At 35.7% G+C, this 14,628-nt stretch overlaps 2 protein-coding genes across 2 annotated transcripts; one reads left to right on the forward strand and one right to left on the reverse strand.

Moving 5' to 3' along the window:
* The first annotated feature begins 3,749 nt into the window (after positions 1 to 3,749).
* Positions 3,750 to 10,653, forward strand: LOC110918531 (gamma carbonic anhydrase-like 2, mitochondrial). Its single transcript, XM_022162835.2, has 2 exons — positions 3,750 to 4,268; positions 9,993 to 10,653. The coding sequence occupies exons 1-2, from the start codon at positions 3,875 to 3,877 to the stop codon at positions 10,367 to 10,369; spliced, it is 771 nt and encodes a 256-aa protein (XP_022018527.1). The 5' UTR covers positions 3,750 to 3,874; the 3' UTR covers positions 10,370 to 10,653.
* An 817-nt stretch (positions 10,654 to 11,470) lies between these two features.
* Positions 11,471 to 13,913, reverse strand: LOC110915474 (UDP-arabinopyranose mutase 1). Its single transcript, XM_022160180.2, has 3 exons — positions 13,533 to 13,913; positions 12,587 to 12,837; positions 11,471 to 12,212 (listed from the first exon to the last, which is right to left on the reverse strand). The coding sequence occupies exons 1-3, from the start codon at positions 13,854 to 13,856 to the stop codon at positions 11,687 to 11,689; spliced, it is 1,101 nt and encodes a 366-aa protein (XP_022015872.1). The 5' UTR covers positions 13,857 to 13,913; the 3' UTR covers positions 11,471 to 11,686.
* Positions 13,914 to 14,628: the final 715 nt, after the last annotated feature.

Below are 14,628 nucleotides of genomic sequence, written 5' to 3' on the forward strand. Positions count from 1 at the left end.
GTGTGTGGTTTGAGGTCAAAATTGTTGATTTGATTTAACATACATGAAGACAGTCGCATTCCACAATGTAAAGTTGTTTTAAATCTAAGGTTAAAACTCGCACGCGTTGCGGCGTGTGTACATCGTAAACATTGAATGAATTATTCCAAACGTTATATGATGCATAACCACATGAAAACACACGTTTCGACGTATCCAGTTAAACTCAGTGTAACCTGTTTAAGCATTGTGATTAGATCAAACGTAAAGTAAATGGAATTCATAGCGAACAATCATAACGTATTATATGTGATTCAACTAATACATAGAAAACGTAACGGGTGTGAAGGAAAATATACACATGTAATCGAAAGGGATTAATTAGAGCTTTCGAAAAAAAAAGAGAAAAAGAAACCATAATTTGACTCTACTCAGTTCGAAAAAAAACTTTACGAAACATACATAAAATAAACACGAAAACATATTATATTTGACCTGAATCATTTCCCAAAAAAAAATCCGTCAAAACGTATAACAACTTGAATTTATACCAAAACGTACATAAAAATACGCACGTAAAAATGGTTTCTTTAAATGAAAACGTAGTATATTTGACCTGACTCATCTATAAAAGAAGTTTACGTCAGAATGTAGAACAAATCATATTTATACATACCCGTACATAAAATATACACGTACAAAATAGTTTTTAAGTAAAGAAAGTATAGGGGTAAACCGAAACAAAATATTAGTAAAAAAATTAATAGGTTAAAAACATTCGTAAAACCCGTGCCAAGTAGCACCAATGCCACAACGACATCGACTCTCAACATCGTAAAAATAAAATAGATAAAATGGTAAAAATTACACTGAACGAAAATGAGACTAAAATCGTTGAACCACGCACACCCGTTACAGTATCTTAACGCGAATAAATTAACCAGAAACTTAAAACGTACAAAATAATAACTTAGTCGATCTAGGATCCGCCCGTTGCGAGGAAGTTTTCAAAAGGGAAAAAATGGTCGCGTTGCGACGGGTATGTCAAATATAAAAAAATAGACTAAAAACGTTGAACCTCACATGCACGCTACGACATGTTAACTCGCAGAACTTATAACGAAACGTAAAACGAAATACTTGCGAAAGATAAAAAAGTATAGAGGGGCCAAAGTTGTAAATAATAAAGTGTAGTGTTAAATTACAAAAGATTAAAAAATTTTTAGTTAAAAGTAAAAATTTCGAATGGGTTAAAATGTAAAAGAAAAAACTTTAAGGTTGAAAGTGAAAAATCAAGTTTTTTTTTAAAAAAAAAAGTCCCCAAGCATGGGGTACAAGTCATGATGCACAAACATCTTAAAAATAAAATAGATAAAATGGTAAAAATTACACTCAACGAAAATGAGACTAAAACGTTGAACCACGCACACCCGTTACAGTGTCTTAATGCGAAGAAATTTACCAGAAACGTAAAACGTATAAAAAAATAACTTAGTCGATCTAGGACCCGCCCGTTGCGGGGAAGTTTTCAAAAGGGAAAAAATGGACGTGTTGCGACGGGTATGTCAAATATAAAAAAGTAGACTAAAAACGTTGATCCTCACATGCACGCTACGACATGTTAACTCGCAAAACTTAGAACGAAACATAAAACGAAAAACTTGCGAAAGATATAAAGTATGGAGGGGCCAAAGCTGTAAATAATAAAGTGTAGTGTTAAATTACAAAAAATGAAAAAGTTTGAGTTAAAAGAAAAAATTTCAAATGGGCTAAAATGTAAAAGAAAAAACTTTAATGTTGAACATGAAAATTCAAGTTTTTTTTTTTAAGTCCCCAAGCATGGGGTACAAGTCATGATTCACAAGAAACTTGCTAATTTATATATGAAATAATAAGCTCTTATATAATCTTTTACATGTGTTTTAAGTAGTTTATACTGGTGGGATAACGGTTATCGGACAATTTCAAACTAGCGATGTCAAATAGCAGTCCATTATAGCAGAACCACTATTGTTGGTGTTATTGATCGTTATTTTGGATGTCTTGGTTGATGTGGATTCGAAGAAAGATTTCATTGTTTACGATTAGATCATGTCTTAGATATTGGCGCTCTTGAGTTTTGATATTACTGTTAATATTATACATGTTTTATGTTATATAGGATGGAAATCATTACAGAACACTATTTATTGCGAGAACAAAAAAAACAACTCTAAATCACTAAATTTTGTGATTTAAGGTTCATATTTTTTGAATTTTATGTTTCTTACATTCATATGTGTACGGTTGTAAAACAAGGTTTCCAAGGCCGAGTAGTCGCTACAAGTTAGGCTGCCGAGGCGACTTTCTCTAACTCCGCCTAATTACTCATAATCGATCAAATTCTCTAACTCCGCCTAATTACTCAGAATCGATCAAACGCGGTCAAACTCGGCCAAAATCGGATATAGTAGGTCAATTCGAGCTGAGTTTGACTTAAAAAATAATAAAAAAGATAATTCATGTGACTATCATATTATATTAAACAATGAATATCATTTTCACGTATTTTATTATAAATATTAGTAAATTTATGTTTTTAGACATATATTTAATTTCTGAAAACTAATTTCTTTATAATTTAACATGTCCGAGTACTCCCCGAGTACTCTCCGCCTATACCGAGCACTCTCAACTCCCCGGTCGACTGACTAGGGAGCGCCTAGCGACTTTTACAACCATGTATATGTGTATGATACATACATAAAAAACATATATTTTTACCTACACATAGCCTACATACATGTAGCTAATTTAACCTACACATAGCCTACATACATGTAGCTAATTTAACCTACACATACCTATGTATGTGTAGGTTATATAAAAACATAAAATTTTTCATATTTTGTTATGAATTCTAGTACGAGAAACAAGAAATCTTACATTTGTAACATTTTCATTTACTTTTTAGGCTTTTAGGATTGAAGAAATGCTGACTCATTTTGTTCTACGTGTTCTCGCAATATTTAGTATTCTGTATAGAACATTCCCCAAGTTATATATTTATATCTACCAATTCTACATGATATAAAATCTCCGATCTCCTAACCATATAACGATAACCTATATATTAAATATTGACCCATAACCGCTATTTGATTTAGGACCTATGTAAGTGCATAATGTGTTATCGTTAATGAGTTTTTTTTTTTTTTTTTTGGAATAACGATTTTTTTGTGTTTGGTCACCGTACTCTCCAAATTGGAGAGCCTCTTCGCCCACTCTGGCCAAACTATGTTGTTTTAACCGGGCACATGCTGACTTCAGAATTTGGCTTGGCCGCTCCTATAGGAAACTATATCACCGGCTGCCACTTAACGGTCGTTGTGCCATCACAAAAGCAAAATTCTCTGGCGTAACACACGACGAGACAGAAAACTTGGGTGGGCTTGGGATTCGAATTGACAACCTCGCGCTAGGTCTAGTTCAAATCATTCATTGCATTAATCCACCAAAAGTCACACAAGTAATAGGGCTGAGCAAATAGTACCGGTACCAGTACCGAATTTATCAAACCGAGTACATTTTCGGTACCGGTCCAGTATGGTACTAGTTCGGTACCGATAATTACCGGTTTTACCCTCAAATAGTAGTACCGAACCCGCTTTTAAGGATTCTCGTTACTGATACCAGTTGACACCGAGTTCATCCCTAACAAGCCAAGTTCACCATTAAAGAATTCAAGCCTCTTGGAGTCATGGATCGTTAATGAGCTTTTAGACATGAGAAACGATTGATTGAAATATAAGATAAAAACAAAAACAAAAGAAATCATAATTTCCCCACTTTAGAATAGTGAGAGCCCGAAAAAAAAAAACCTCACTTGGTCACATTTCTCTAACGAAGATCTGAAATGGCGTCACTAGCAAGGCTATCGAGAAAAACCCTAGCCACCGCAATCACCTCCCACCGCCACCTACTCCGCCGCGCTCTCGCCACCGAAGCCGTGGCAAAGGTAACCGAATCACCACCACCAGCACTGCCGATAACGGAATCACCAGATCGAGTGAAATGGGACTACAGAGGCCAGAGGATGATCATTCCGTTAGGTCAGTGGCTCCCGAAGATCGCTGTCGATGCGTATGTTGCTCCTAATGTTGTATTGGCCGGTCAGGTCAACGTGCTTGACGGATCATCCGTCTGGAACGGCGCCGTTTTACGGGGAGATTTGAATAAGATTACTGTTGGATTTTGTTCGAATGTGCAGGAGAAGTGTGTTGTTCATGCCGCTTGGTCATCTCCTACAGGTAGTTATTACTTGTTGAGGTTATATTTAGGGTTTTGATAAGTTGTGTACATTGGTGATTCGTGAATATAAGGTGTATTAGTAAGTTTTAGATGGATCTGTTGAATGTTGATTAGGAAATGGATGATTGGATTGAAAAGTTGAGGATTCATGCTAAGTTAGTGAATTAGGGTTTTGTAATTTGGGAATGTGTGCATTAGGTTGAATTATGTTTGCATATTTATCTACTGTTTTCTTACATAGGAAGAATATGTGATTATGCTGGCTGATAGAGTATTATTATTATTTTGTTGGATTAAGATATCAAGGATTAATTTGGTGTAATTTAGGAGTAGGAGTAGAGTAACATCTGCCTTAAAAAAAATTTAAGATTTTGTTTGCAAGTTTTACAATCCATAGATCTAAGCAGTCAATAGCGGTGCTATAGCGGTTAGCGGACCTCAGGGTGTGTAGCGGTCCAAATAGCGGTGGCCTATAGCGGTTCCGCTATTAGCGGCGCTAAATACCGCCATAGCGGTACTGTAGTGGTGCTATAGCGGTGGCCTATAGCGGTTATAGCAGTAACGGTGTTTAATTGTGTTAATTCTTAAATTAAATACTTCAAAGTTACTATTAGTATTTGATTTGCGACAGGTTTTTGACAATGGAATGATATTACTATGAATTTTGATATTACTATTAATATTTTTCAAAGATATATTTATATATATATATAAATACATAAATTATGCATGGTATAAAAATTACCGCTATATCATCGCTATACCACTGCTATAACCTATATATCATATAGCAGACCTTGACCGCTATTCGATTTTGTACCGCTTTAACTGCATAGCCATAGATGTTTACTTCTGAATTGTGCGAGGGGAAAAGAACTCAATAGTATCTTGGGTGAAATGCACATAATTGTTTGTAGCCTTTTTCTTTTTCTTTTTTAGACTTTTCTTTATCTACGTTTATCTTCGTCTCTCTATGATTATGTTGTCAAGAAAGTATATGGATTGGTAAAGCTTAGGGCCGCCGGTTCATCCCTTTAGATGATGATACCTTCCAGATCATAGGATTTAAAATCTTAAACGCCATATCCCCTTTGCATTCATTCTCTCTAAAATTTAATCTGGGGGATGTTCTTTTCAATGCATTTGAAACAATGAGGATTGCTAGTTTTAGAAATAAGAAAAGTGGAGTGGCTAGCTATTGAGATACTAGTTATAACTTATAACTAATAAGGAGCAAGTAACACTGCTGAGTGAAGGCTTTTTACAAATTTGTTATATAAGGTATTATTTGCAAGTCTAGGTTAAAGGAGTATTGATTGCAAGTATTGGTTAATTGAGGTTGTACTTTTTTTTTTTCTAAGTTAATGTTCATACCAAGAGTGCTATAATGTTAGTTGCTGGTGTGATCTGACATCAAGCTTCACACATGTTTGATTATTATTTCAATAGTGTTTTGGATTTCAAGTTCATAGTTGCATCATAAACTAAAATAGCCTGCCAAACTCAGAGGACCACATATTATTCTTATTTTATAAAAGAGTTAATTGCCATTTTAGGCCCTATGGTTTGGGCGATTTTGCTAGTTTAGTCCAAAGGTTTCATTTTTCTTCTGTGGGTCCAAAAAGGTTTCGCCGTTGCCATTTTAGTCCACTGTGTTAACTTTATCCATTTTTTCTGTTAACCAGAAGGCAATTCGGTCATTTATATGTAATTCTGTTAACTAGCAAAGCAATTCGGCTATATAAAATGACCGAATCGCCCTTCTCGTTAACAGAAATAATGGATGAAGTTAATCTAGTGGACTAAAATGGCAACAGTGAAACCTTTTTGGACCCACAAGCAAAAAATGGAACCTTTGGACTAAACTGGCAAAATGACCCAAACCACAGGGACTAAAATGGCGTTTAACTCTTTATAAAAGGTTATTTTTGGTAAATACAAATGAGGTTAAATAACAAAGAACGACTTGTTTTTGTAAGCTGCTTGATGATAATAGTTGTTGCTAAAAAATGATGACTCATTGATGATACTAGTAGAATATTTTTAGGTAGAGCCCACAGAGGCAAATTTTTGCTTGGGAATGGAACATTAAAGAAAATAAAATTGAGGAAAGATTTTGAATCTCATTTCATTTCAATAAAGGGTTAGATAGCTCGTTGTAAATAGAGTTCAACAGGTGTATTTAAGTATATTTCATGAACAAGGAAGTACAAGATATATATAAAAGACGAAACACTGGTCACCGCCTAAACTAAATACTAGGACCCATTGGGCAATTAATAATTTTACTGTGCTATTGATAATACATGAACAGAAGCAATGCCGTAAAGTGTAGAAAAATTACCTGCGGGAACGCATTTCCAACTCATTCTATCATATGTTTTCAGCATAGTCACCTAATTCGCGGTTCGCTCCGGTACGGGTATGCGGTTCGGGTTCGCAATTCGCTAGATGGGGCGAATTCGGTACGGAGGGGGGTAGGTTCATTTCGGTACGATCCGGTACGGTGTACCATTGAGTCTGGTTCGGTGTAAACAAATTAAAACAAAAATTACTAAATTCATAAATCCAAATAACCAAAATCCAATATTTGGTAATAGAAAACATAAAAAAAGTTCTAATATTCTAAACAGTTAACCAAATTATACACCTATCTTTTATGCTGAATCAAATTATACAACTAAAACCAAATTACTTATCTTTTATGCCAAATCAAAACGGTTAACCAAACTGCTGTTTTATACTTTCATGTACTACAAAGGACAACCAAAAGTCTAAAACAGTTAACCAAATTATATAGAGCATAAATCACCCGCTGAGATACACAAACAGCATAAATAACCAAATTTATACATGATTTTGAAAACGAATTGCTGTGAATTAATTTTGGAAACTGAATATTATGGAAACGAATTGTTGTGAATTGATTTTGGAAACTAAGTATTAGGGAAACGAATTGACTGGTTGTCTGATTATACGGTATTCTCTGTTTTCCTGCCAAAAAAACCCTAAATTCGCAATAATACGATTTCCAAAATTAAGGTACGTATCTAAAACGAACGCTAAATCGAACCCCAAAGCGAATTGAACAAACGAATTGCTTAATCAGATCGACGAATGGAAACCCTAAATTCGCGAATTGGAAGGGTACCAGTTCGTATGCGTATTCCGTACCATACGAAACGTACCAATTCGAAAAACGCGTGATTCCCAGCGAATTAGGTGACTATGGTTTTCAGCATACCATGAACAGTAGACCAAGGGTCCGAAATTGGATTTGTTTTTTATTCAGGATTTACGATTGTTTTACAACAGAAACAATAGACCATTCATTGAGATACTGTCATGTTCTTGGTTTTAAAAGGCACGTCTAGGCGCAAGGCGACCTTGAGCGCAGGTTGCTATGCTTTAGGTAACATTAGGCGAGTGTTTTGCATTAATTGCGCGCTTTAGTGCCTTTCTGGTGAAGCGATGAAGCGATCACTTTATGGAAATGATGGGCAAGATTTAGGGTTTGTTTAAAAAAGATTGTGAATTTAGAGCTTACATGCGATGAAAGAACATCAATAAAGAAGAAACTGTGGCTAATCTAAGCTTACATGCTGATTTGTAGGTAGAAATGAGGTTTGAATGCTGATTTTTAGGTTAGATGGAGAGATGAGGGAGAGAGACGAGATGAGCTGGTGGAATGTGATGGCTGTAATTGATTGTTAGGTTTAAAATTTGTTTACGCTTTCCTTTTTTTCACCTTTTTAACTAAATTACAATTTTCATTCTTAAAAGTTATAGACCCTAGACTTATACTGTTATACATGTTAGTGCATCAAGATGATGTACGTATGGTTTTTAGATTGTACCTATAGGTTAATTATATATTAAATCATGAGTTAAATGTCATTTTAGTCCCTGTGGTTTGGGTCATTTACTCATTTTGCCGGTTTAGTCCAAAGGTTTCATTTTTCGTCTGTGGGTCCAAAAAGGTTTCACCGTTGCAATTTTAGTCCACTGCGTTAACTTTATCCATTTTTTCTGTTAACGAGAAGGGCAATTCAGTCATTTTATATGTAATTCTGTTAATTAGAACGGCAATTCGACCATATAAAATGACCGAATGGATGAAGTTAACATAAAAAATGGATGAAGTTAACCCAGTGGACTAAAATGGCAACTATAAAACCTTTTTGGACCCACAAGCGAAAAATAAAACCTTTGGACTAAACTGGCAAAGTGGCCCAAACCATAGGGACTAAAATGGCATTTAACTCTTAAATCATAAATAAAGCTTATGTATAGCTAACTTTTAGATTGGGCAATGCACCGGGCCATTTATTATCTTACAGGCTATTTATAATATAACATTAATGACGGGGTAATTATTGTATCGTTAACCAGGCTGTTTAAATTTGTTCTCAAAGCACAAAGGAATATCCTAATGCGTAGAAAAATTATCTGCGGGAACGCATTTCCGACTCATTCTAGTATAATGTATTTAGCTTACCATGAACAGTAGACCAAAGTGTCACGAAATATTTTTTTATTCAAGATGTGCGATTGATCTACAACAGAAACAATTTTCTCAATGAGATTATTCATTGAGATACTGTCATGTTGATTAATTGAATGCCAGTTGTGTTAAATGACAAAGGAATGTTATGAGCAAGGTAATTAGCATGAGTCATTGCATTAATACATTCCATCATCATGTTTTGTTGACCTAAATGAATGGTGATTTGGGCTGCTTCATTAATTTTAATATGAGTTGAGTTAAATCAACAATGCAAAAATATTATGTAATATGAATAATCATTAGTTGAAACTCTTACTGTGGAGGGGAGGAGAGGAAGAGGCAAACCCAAACTGACATGGGATGAGCAGATTAGGAGTGGCTAGTATATCGGATAAGATTAAGGAGGGGAGATTGAGAGGGTTTGGGCATGTGAAGCGGAGGCAAACGACGGCACCAGTTAGAGTAGTGGAAACTCTTACTGTAGAGAGGAGGAGAGGAAGAGGCAGACCCAAGCTGACATGGGATGAGCAGATTAGGCATGATTTACTAGAGTTGCATCTGTCTGAGGACATGGTCCTAGATAGGACTTCATGGAGGCGTAGGATTAGGGTTAAGGACTTCTAGAGGATATTGCAGTAAGGTCTTGGGTGTATTTTAGGGACGTAGGGTTTTCTTATTCTTTAAGTGACTTTAACGGTGATTGACCTCTTGTGTTTATGCCCAAATGATGTTGTATGCCATTATACATGATTTACATTATACTGTGCCACTCTGATCACTTTCTTGGTATATGTGACTTCTTTTTTCTAGATTCTTTTACTTGATGTGTTGGTACGTTGTTCGTTTTGGAGCCGGGGGTCTCTCTGGAAGCAGCCTCTCTATCCCACCCTCCCCAGAACCTATAAGTAGCTTTGCTATTTGTGGGATTTACTGGGTATGGTTGATTGATTGATTGATTAGTTGAATTTTTTGTACTATATCTTCATTTTGACATCTTTAGGTATTTTGTGACTCTGGGTGCATAAGGGGGCATAAAAAGACGAACGGAAATTTTAAATGTTGAAGATGGTTTAAAGAATTCCTTTTGTAATTAATCACATGGCATAATAACTTAAAACAATTTGTCGGTTATTGATTACAAAATGTGTTGTATGTTTATAAGTATTAACACGTAGAACTATTCACAGGATACTTAGTTTGTGTTTTGGTTTTCCAGGTTTACCAGCAGAAACAATGATCGAACGGTTCGTGACAGTTGGAGCCTATTGCCTACTAAGGTCTTGCACGATCGAGCCAGAGTGCATAATCGGTCAACATTCAATACTGATGGAAGGGTCTTTGGTTGAAACCCATTCCATACTCGAAGCGGGGTCCGTATTGGCTCCAGGAAGACGGATTCCAAGCGGGGAATTATGGGCGGGTAATCCAGCTCGGTTTGTGAGGAAACTTACTCATGAAGAAACTCTAGAGATCCCAAAACTTGCAGTTGCCGTTAACGACTTGAGCAAAGAATATTTCAACGAGTACTTGCCTTACTCAACGGTGTATTTGGAGGTCGAGAAGATGATGAAGTCTCATGGAATTTCAATTTGAAAAAAAAAATCATTTACTTTTTTTTTTGTTTTTCTTGTATCCGCTTTTCCTTAAAAGGGAGAAATAAGTAACTCGAGAGAACACGGTATGTTTTTTTTTGTATCTTGATTTAAAGATTAACTAAATCGTATGGGCCAATGCTGTTAAAACCAGACCAGGCTCCAGGCCCCTTGCTTGTTTGGTTTTAAGTTTAAACCGCTACTTCTTGGACATGCCGGTTTTTGGCAAGTGGTAGTTGAATTGGTGACCCGGTTGGACCGGTTGAATATTTATCTTTATCCTCATGATTTTACTATCCCTTTAATAGAACTATAGTTACAATGGCATATAAGATACGGTTAAGGATGTTTATGGTGATATGATGAACGACGAGTTGAAACCTAGTGTGGTTTTCGTAGTTGGGAAAAACGTGAGTGAATTTTGTTAAGAAACATGGTTGCTATTAGGTGAACCAGTTCGACGATCGTAAGAGGAGAAGAAACATGGTCGTGGTTTTCTTCTCCTCGATAACAGTTCCCAAACCTATGGTTGGGATAAAAGCATGTGGGTCAGGACATGTAAAGCTTTAAGTGATCTATCCATTTGGGTCAATTCTCTATACCACCTTTGTCATGCTGAGGTGGCAACAGCAAAAGAAAAGATATAGATAGTAGATGTTGTAATTTTGAACCATTTACTTGTAAACGAGTCGAGGTGGGTTTTGTTTAACCTTAAAAGGGCTAACCGAGAAAGTTACGTAAAAGAAGACATGTTCGAATTAATGGAACAACAGAAAGTCGCTCACAATTCATTAATATATACAACCAACCATAATAGCACATTAACTAGTTATACAAAAATCGACGAAAAGAGGTATTTGTTGGTCACCCTTTTCAAAACACTAAAATCCTCATTTCCACCCGTAAGGCCGTTACACAACATGTTCCATCTTGTCACTACATTAAATCAAACACGTTGTGTTTCAACTAATCTCACACCTGTCTCGAGTATTTGAAGTTTACTCGTCATGTTCAGGTTCGTTTGCAATCGCTATCTAAGACGTGGAAAGGGTTAAACCAAAAGAGACTTCCATTGAAAACTATACACCTCTTGAAAATGCAATCATCATTAAAATACTAAAAATATATTGAATTATAAGAAAATTCCAAAGAAAAATACAAGTTACAACTCCTTAATACCTTAACAAATGCCTGTAGACCAAACAGTTTCTAAAGAAACATTATTCCAACACTAAAAAATAAAAATACATCAACTTATAACAAAACCAAATGTAACGAATTATATAAGCATGCCAAAACCGAATAAATTCGCATAACTTCACTTCTTCTTGGGTGCTACAACTTCTGCTTTCTTGACCGAAGCCGCATCGGTTCCATCCGGGTTGAGCTCGTTCCACGCATCGATCCATATAACCATCTCACCCGCAAGCTTCTCAAAATACGGGTCAATCGGGCTAAGCTTCTCCTTCACGAGCTTCGAGAGTTCGACATAACATTTTTGTGGGGTGGTGCATTCTTTAGGTAGAACAACATTTTGGAAAAATGGGATGATATCTTCTTGCCAATAGATACCCTTGTACTCTTTCTTCAAGTTAACAAATGGGTTGCTAGCTTTGCTATGCCAAATGTATGGCAGCCCTGTTTTCACTCCTAGGCCCAAATGGTCACATATCACCTTAGCACACCATCCGGCCCACATGTCGTCGTAGCGGCCAATGGGCTGACCATCACCCATGAGCCCAAAGTACATGGCTGGCCCAATCAATTCCCTGTGGAACCCAAGGTTCATTCCACACATTGGGAACAAAGTTCCCTTTGGGATGGTCAAAACCGCATCCACATACCTACATCAACCATAACTCCATCAATTTAGAGGTTCAAACAAAAGCACATGATCATTTAACTTACGAGAGATCGAGCCTGGCTCGTTTATCATTTATTAACATTTATATTAATAATTATTTTTTACATTATAATTTTTTCTGCAACATAATATACATTATTTAATAACTTATATAATAATAATAATAATAATAATAATAATAATAAAAATAATAATAATAATAATAATAATACTAATATTTATAGAAAAATATTTTTTTAATATATTTTTTTACATTATTGGTGACCAAACTTTTTTTATGCTCAAGCTTATTTAAGCTTGACTTGATTCAAGCTTTTAGCGAGCTGATCTTAGCTCGTTTAAATGATAACGGACCTGGAGTTACGCTCGAGGGGTTTGACGAGCTGAGTAGGGGCATCATAGTCAGGGATGTTGAGCCAGAGGCCGTGCGAGATGGCGGTGGTGACACCTTCCCTTAGGCTGAAGGGGTAGCCCCTCACGAAATCGGCACCTTCCCTGTATGGATCATACAATGTGTTGAAGAAGAAAGGTGTTGAAGGTGTTAGCAGGTTGTGAATGTGTTGAGCCAATGCGTTGATCTCTTGTCCTGATGGATCCTTAGCCACCTTCATTACAATTATAAAGTATTCAGTTAGTTAGTTAGTTAGTTAAGAGATGAATTTGAGATCTTAGAGACGGATGGTGGGGTGGGGGCGGAACCAAAGGGTCAAGAGGGTCCGCTGATCCGCTTCTGCTAATTTTTCTATATATAAAATCTGAGGATTTTAAAATAATAATAATAACATATAAAGAAAAGAACTTTTTGTTGATCCTGATAAAAAAAAATTATGTCCCATGATTTATTGAAATTTTATATAGAGTATAATGCCATTTTTGTCCATGAGGTCTGGCCACTTTTACGACTTTCGTCCGTGAGGTGTTATTTTCATCCAAAAAAATTGAAATCTTGTTATTTTCATCTCTGAGGGCCATTTCTCGAGTGACGAAAGTCACAATAAATTGCCAACCTTAAAGATGAAAATGACAAAAAAAAAAAAAAAAAAACAAAGGTGAAGGACTGTAATGTACAAAAAAAATGTTTTGGATGAAACGGACAATGACCTGACTAAGTTATAACCTGTCACCGGGATTTGTTGAACTTTTTAAAATATAATGACTTTTTTTCTATAAATAATGACATATAGTGTAAAGAACCTTGTATTGATACGACTAAAAAGCTCTGATCCCGTCACACTAACATTTAAATTTTAATATATAAAAAGGTTCAGGTTCCGTCACTAGAACAAAGAGAGAGACTTACAAAGCAATCATCATCAATGGTGAAGATATACTTCTTCTTAGAAACAAGAAAACCGAAGCAACGGCAAGCGGAATCCTTAAACGAAATGCAGCTAGCTTTCGGGCCCAAGATCCGATTAATATCATTACGATTATATAGCTCATAATCGAATCCCTCGGGCACTCTAATAGTTTTAGTTGGATCACCATCTTGAACAATGATCAAATGGTAAGGCTGAAAAAAGGCCCTCCATTGCTCCAAAAAATCAAGGTTCCTAATAGTAGGAATAACAATGTCCAACTCATCGACCAACGGCGGCGTTACGGTGGTCGCAGGCACAGACATGGTGGAGATGTTGATGGAATGAGAGGTGTGTGTGGTGAGTTGTGATGGAGTTGAGAAGGTGTTATGGTTGTGTGTATATATATAAACATATAAGGTGGTGTCACATGGGGAGGGGTGGTGTGACCATGTTAGTTAAAGGGTGAAAAGGTGTTTTATTTTTATTTTTTTAATTATTTTGTGACAGCTATTAGAACAAAAATATAGAAAGCAGTTGGGGTAGATCATGAGTGAATATGTGAATGTGCCTCCCTCTTAACGTTGTTGTGCACGTTCTCATTTTGATTCAATGTTTTGAGATAGAATAAGAATTGAATCAAATGCATGTTTATTTATTCTTTACCTCTAATGTAATGTAATTATTGCTTTTAGGGAATTGTTTGAATTTTTTTTCAAGCTATGAAACCACTTAAAAGTTTTAGTTTTGTTCTATTGTTATAAAGTTTTTTCTTTAATAATATTGTTAGATTAGATTAGATGTTAGAATTTATATATTTATTTATTTATTTTTGAACGATAATTTGGATCACTGACGGACCACTGGAGTACCATTGTGCCCCAACGGAATCATGCGTGAGGTCGTAAATCGACTTAATTAATATTTTCTATGTTTTACATTGCAGTCTGAATTTTTCGCATTAACACACCGTAGCTTCAATATTGGTTGTCGCTGACGGTGATGTGGCATTAGTGCTATTCGGTATGATTTTACATTCCCGCCGCATTGTGTCGGGTGGTAAATCTAGTTGAAGTAAAAAATATAATTTAAAACTTG

The sequence above is a fragment of the Helianthus annuus genome, chromosome 16 (assembly GCF_002127325.2).
Source record: "Helianthus annuus cultivar XRQ/B chromosome 16, HanXRQr2.0-SUNRISE, whole genome shotgun sequence".
NCBI lineage: Eukaryota > Viridiplantae > Streptophyta > Magnoliopsida > Asterales > Asteraceae > Helianthus > Helianthus annuus.

What these genes read in the sequence shown, in the direction of transcription:
- LOC110915474 (XM_022160180.2), bottom strand. Translation starts at nt 13,856, where the DNA reads ATGTCTGTGCCTGCGACCACCGTAACGCCGCCGTTGGTCGATGAGTTG. An exon ending in CCATTGATGATGATTGCTTT is followed by an intron (nt 12,838 to 13,532) that starts GTAAGTCTCTCT and finishes ATTGTAATGAAG; the next exon opens with GTGGCTAAGGATCCATCAGG. An exon ending in CCCCTCGAGCGTAACTCCAG is followed by an intron (nt 12,213 to 12,586) that starts GTCCGTTATCAT and finishes TGGTTGATGTAG; the next exon opens with GTATGTGGATGCGGTTTTGA.
- LOC110918531 (XM_022162835.2), top strand. Translation starts at nt 3,875, where the DNA reads ATGGCGTCACTAGCAAGGCTATCGAGAAAAACCCTAGCCACCGCAATC. An exon ending in CGCTTGGTCATCTCCTACAG is followed by an intron (nt 4,269 to 9,992) that starts GTAGTTATTACT and finishes TTGGTTTTCCAG; the next exon opens with GTTTACCAGCAGAAACAATG.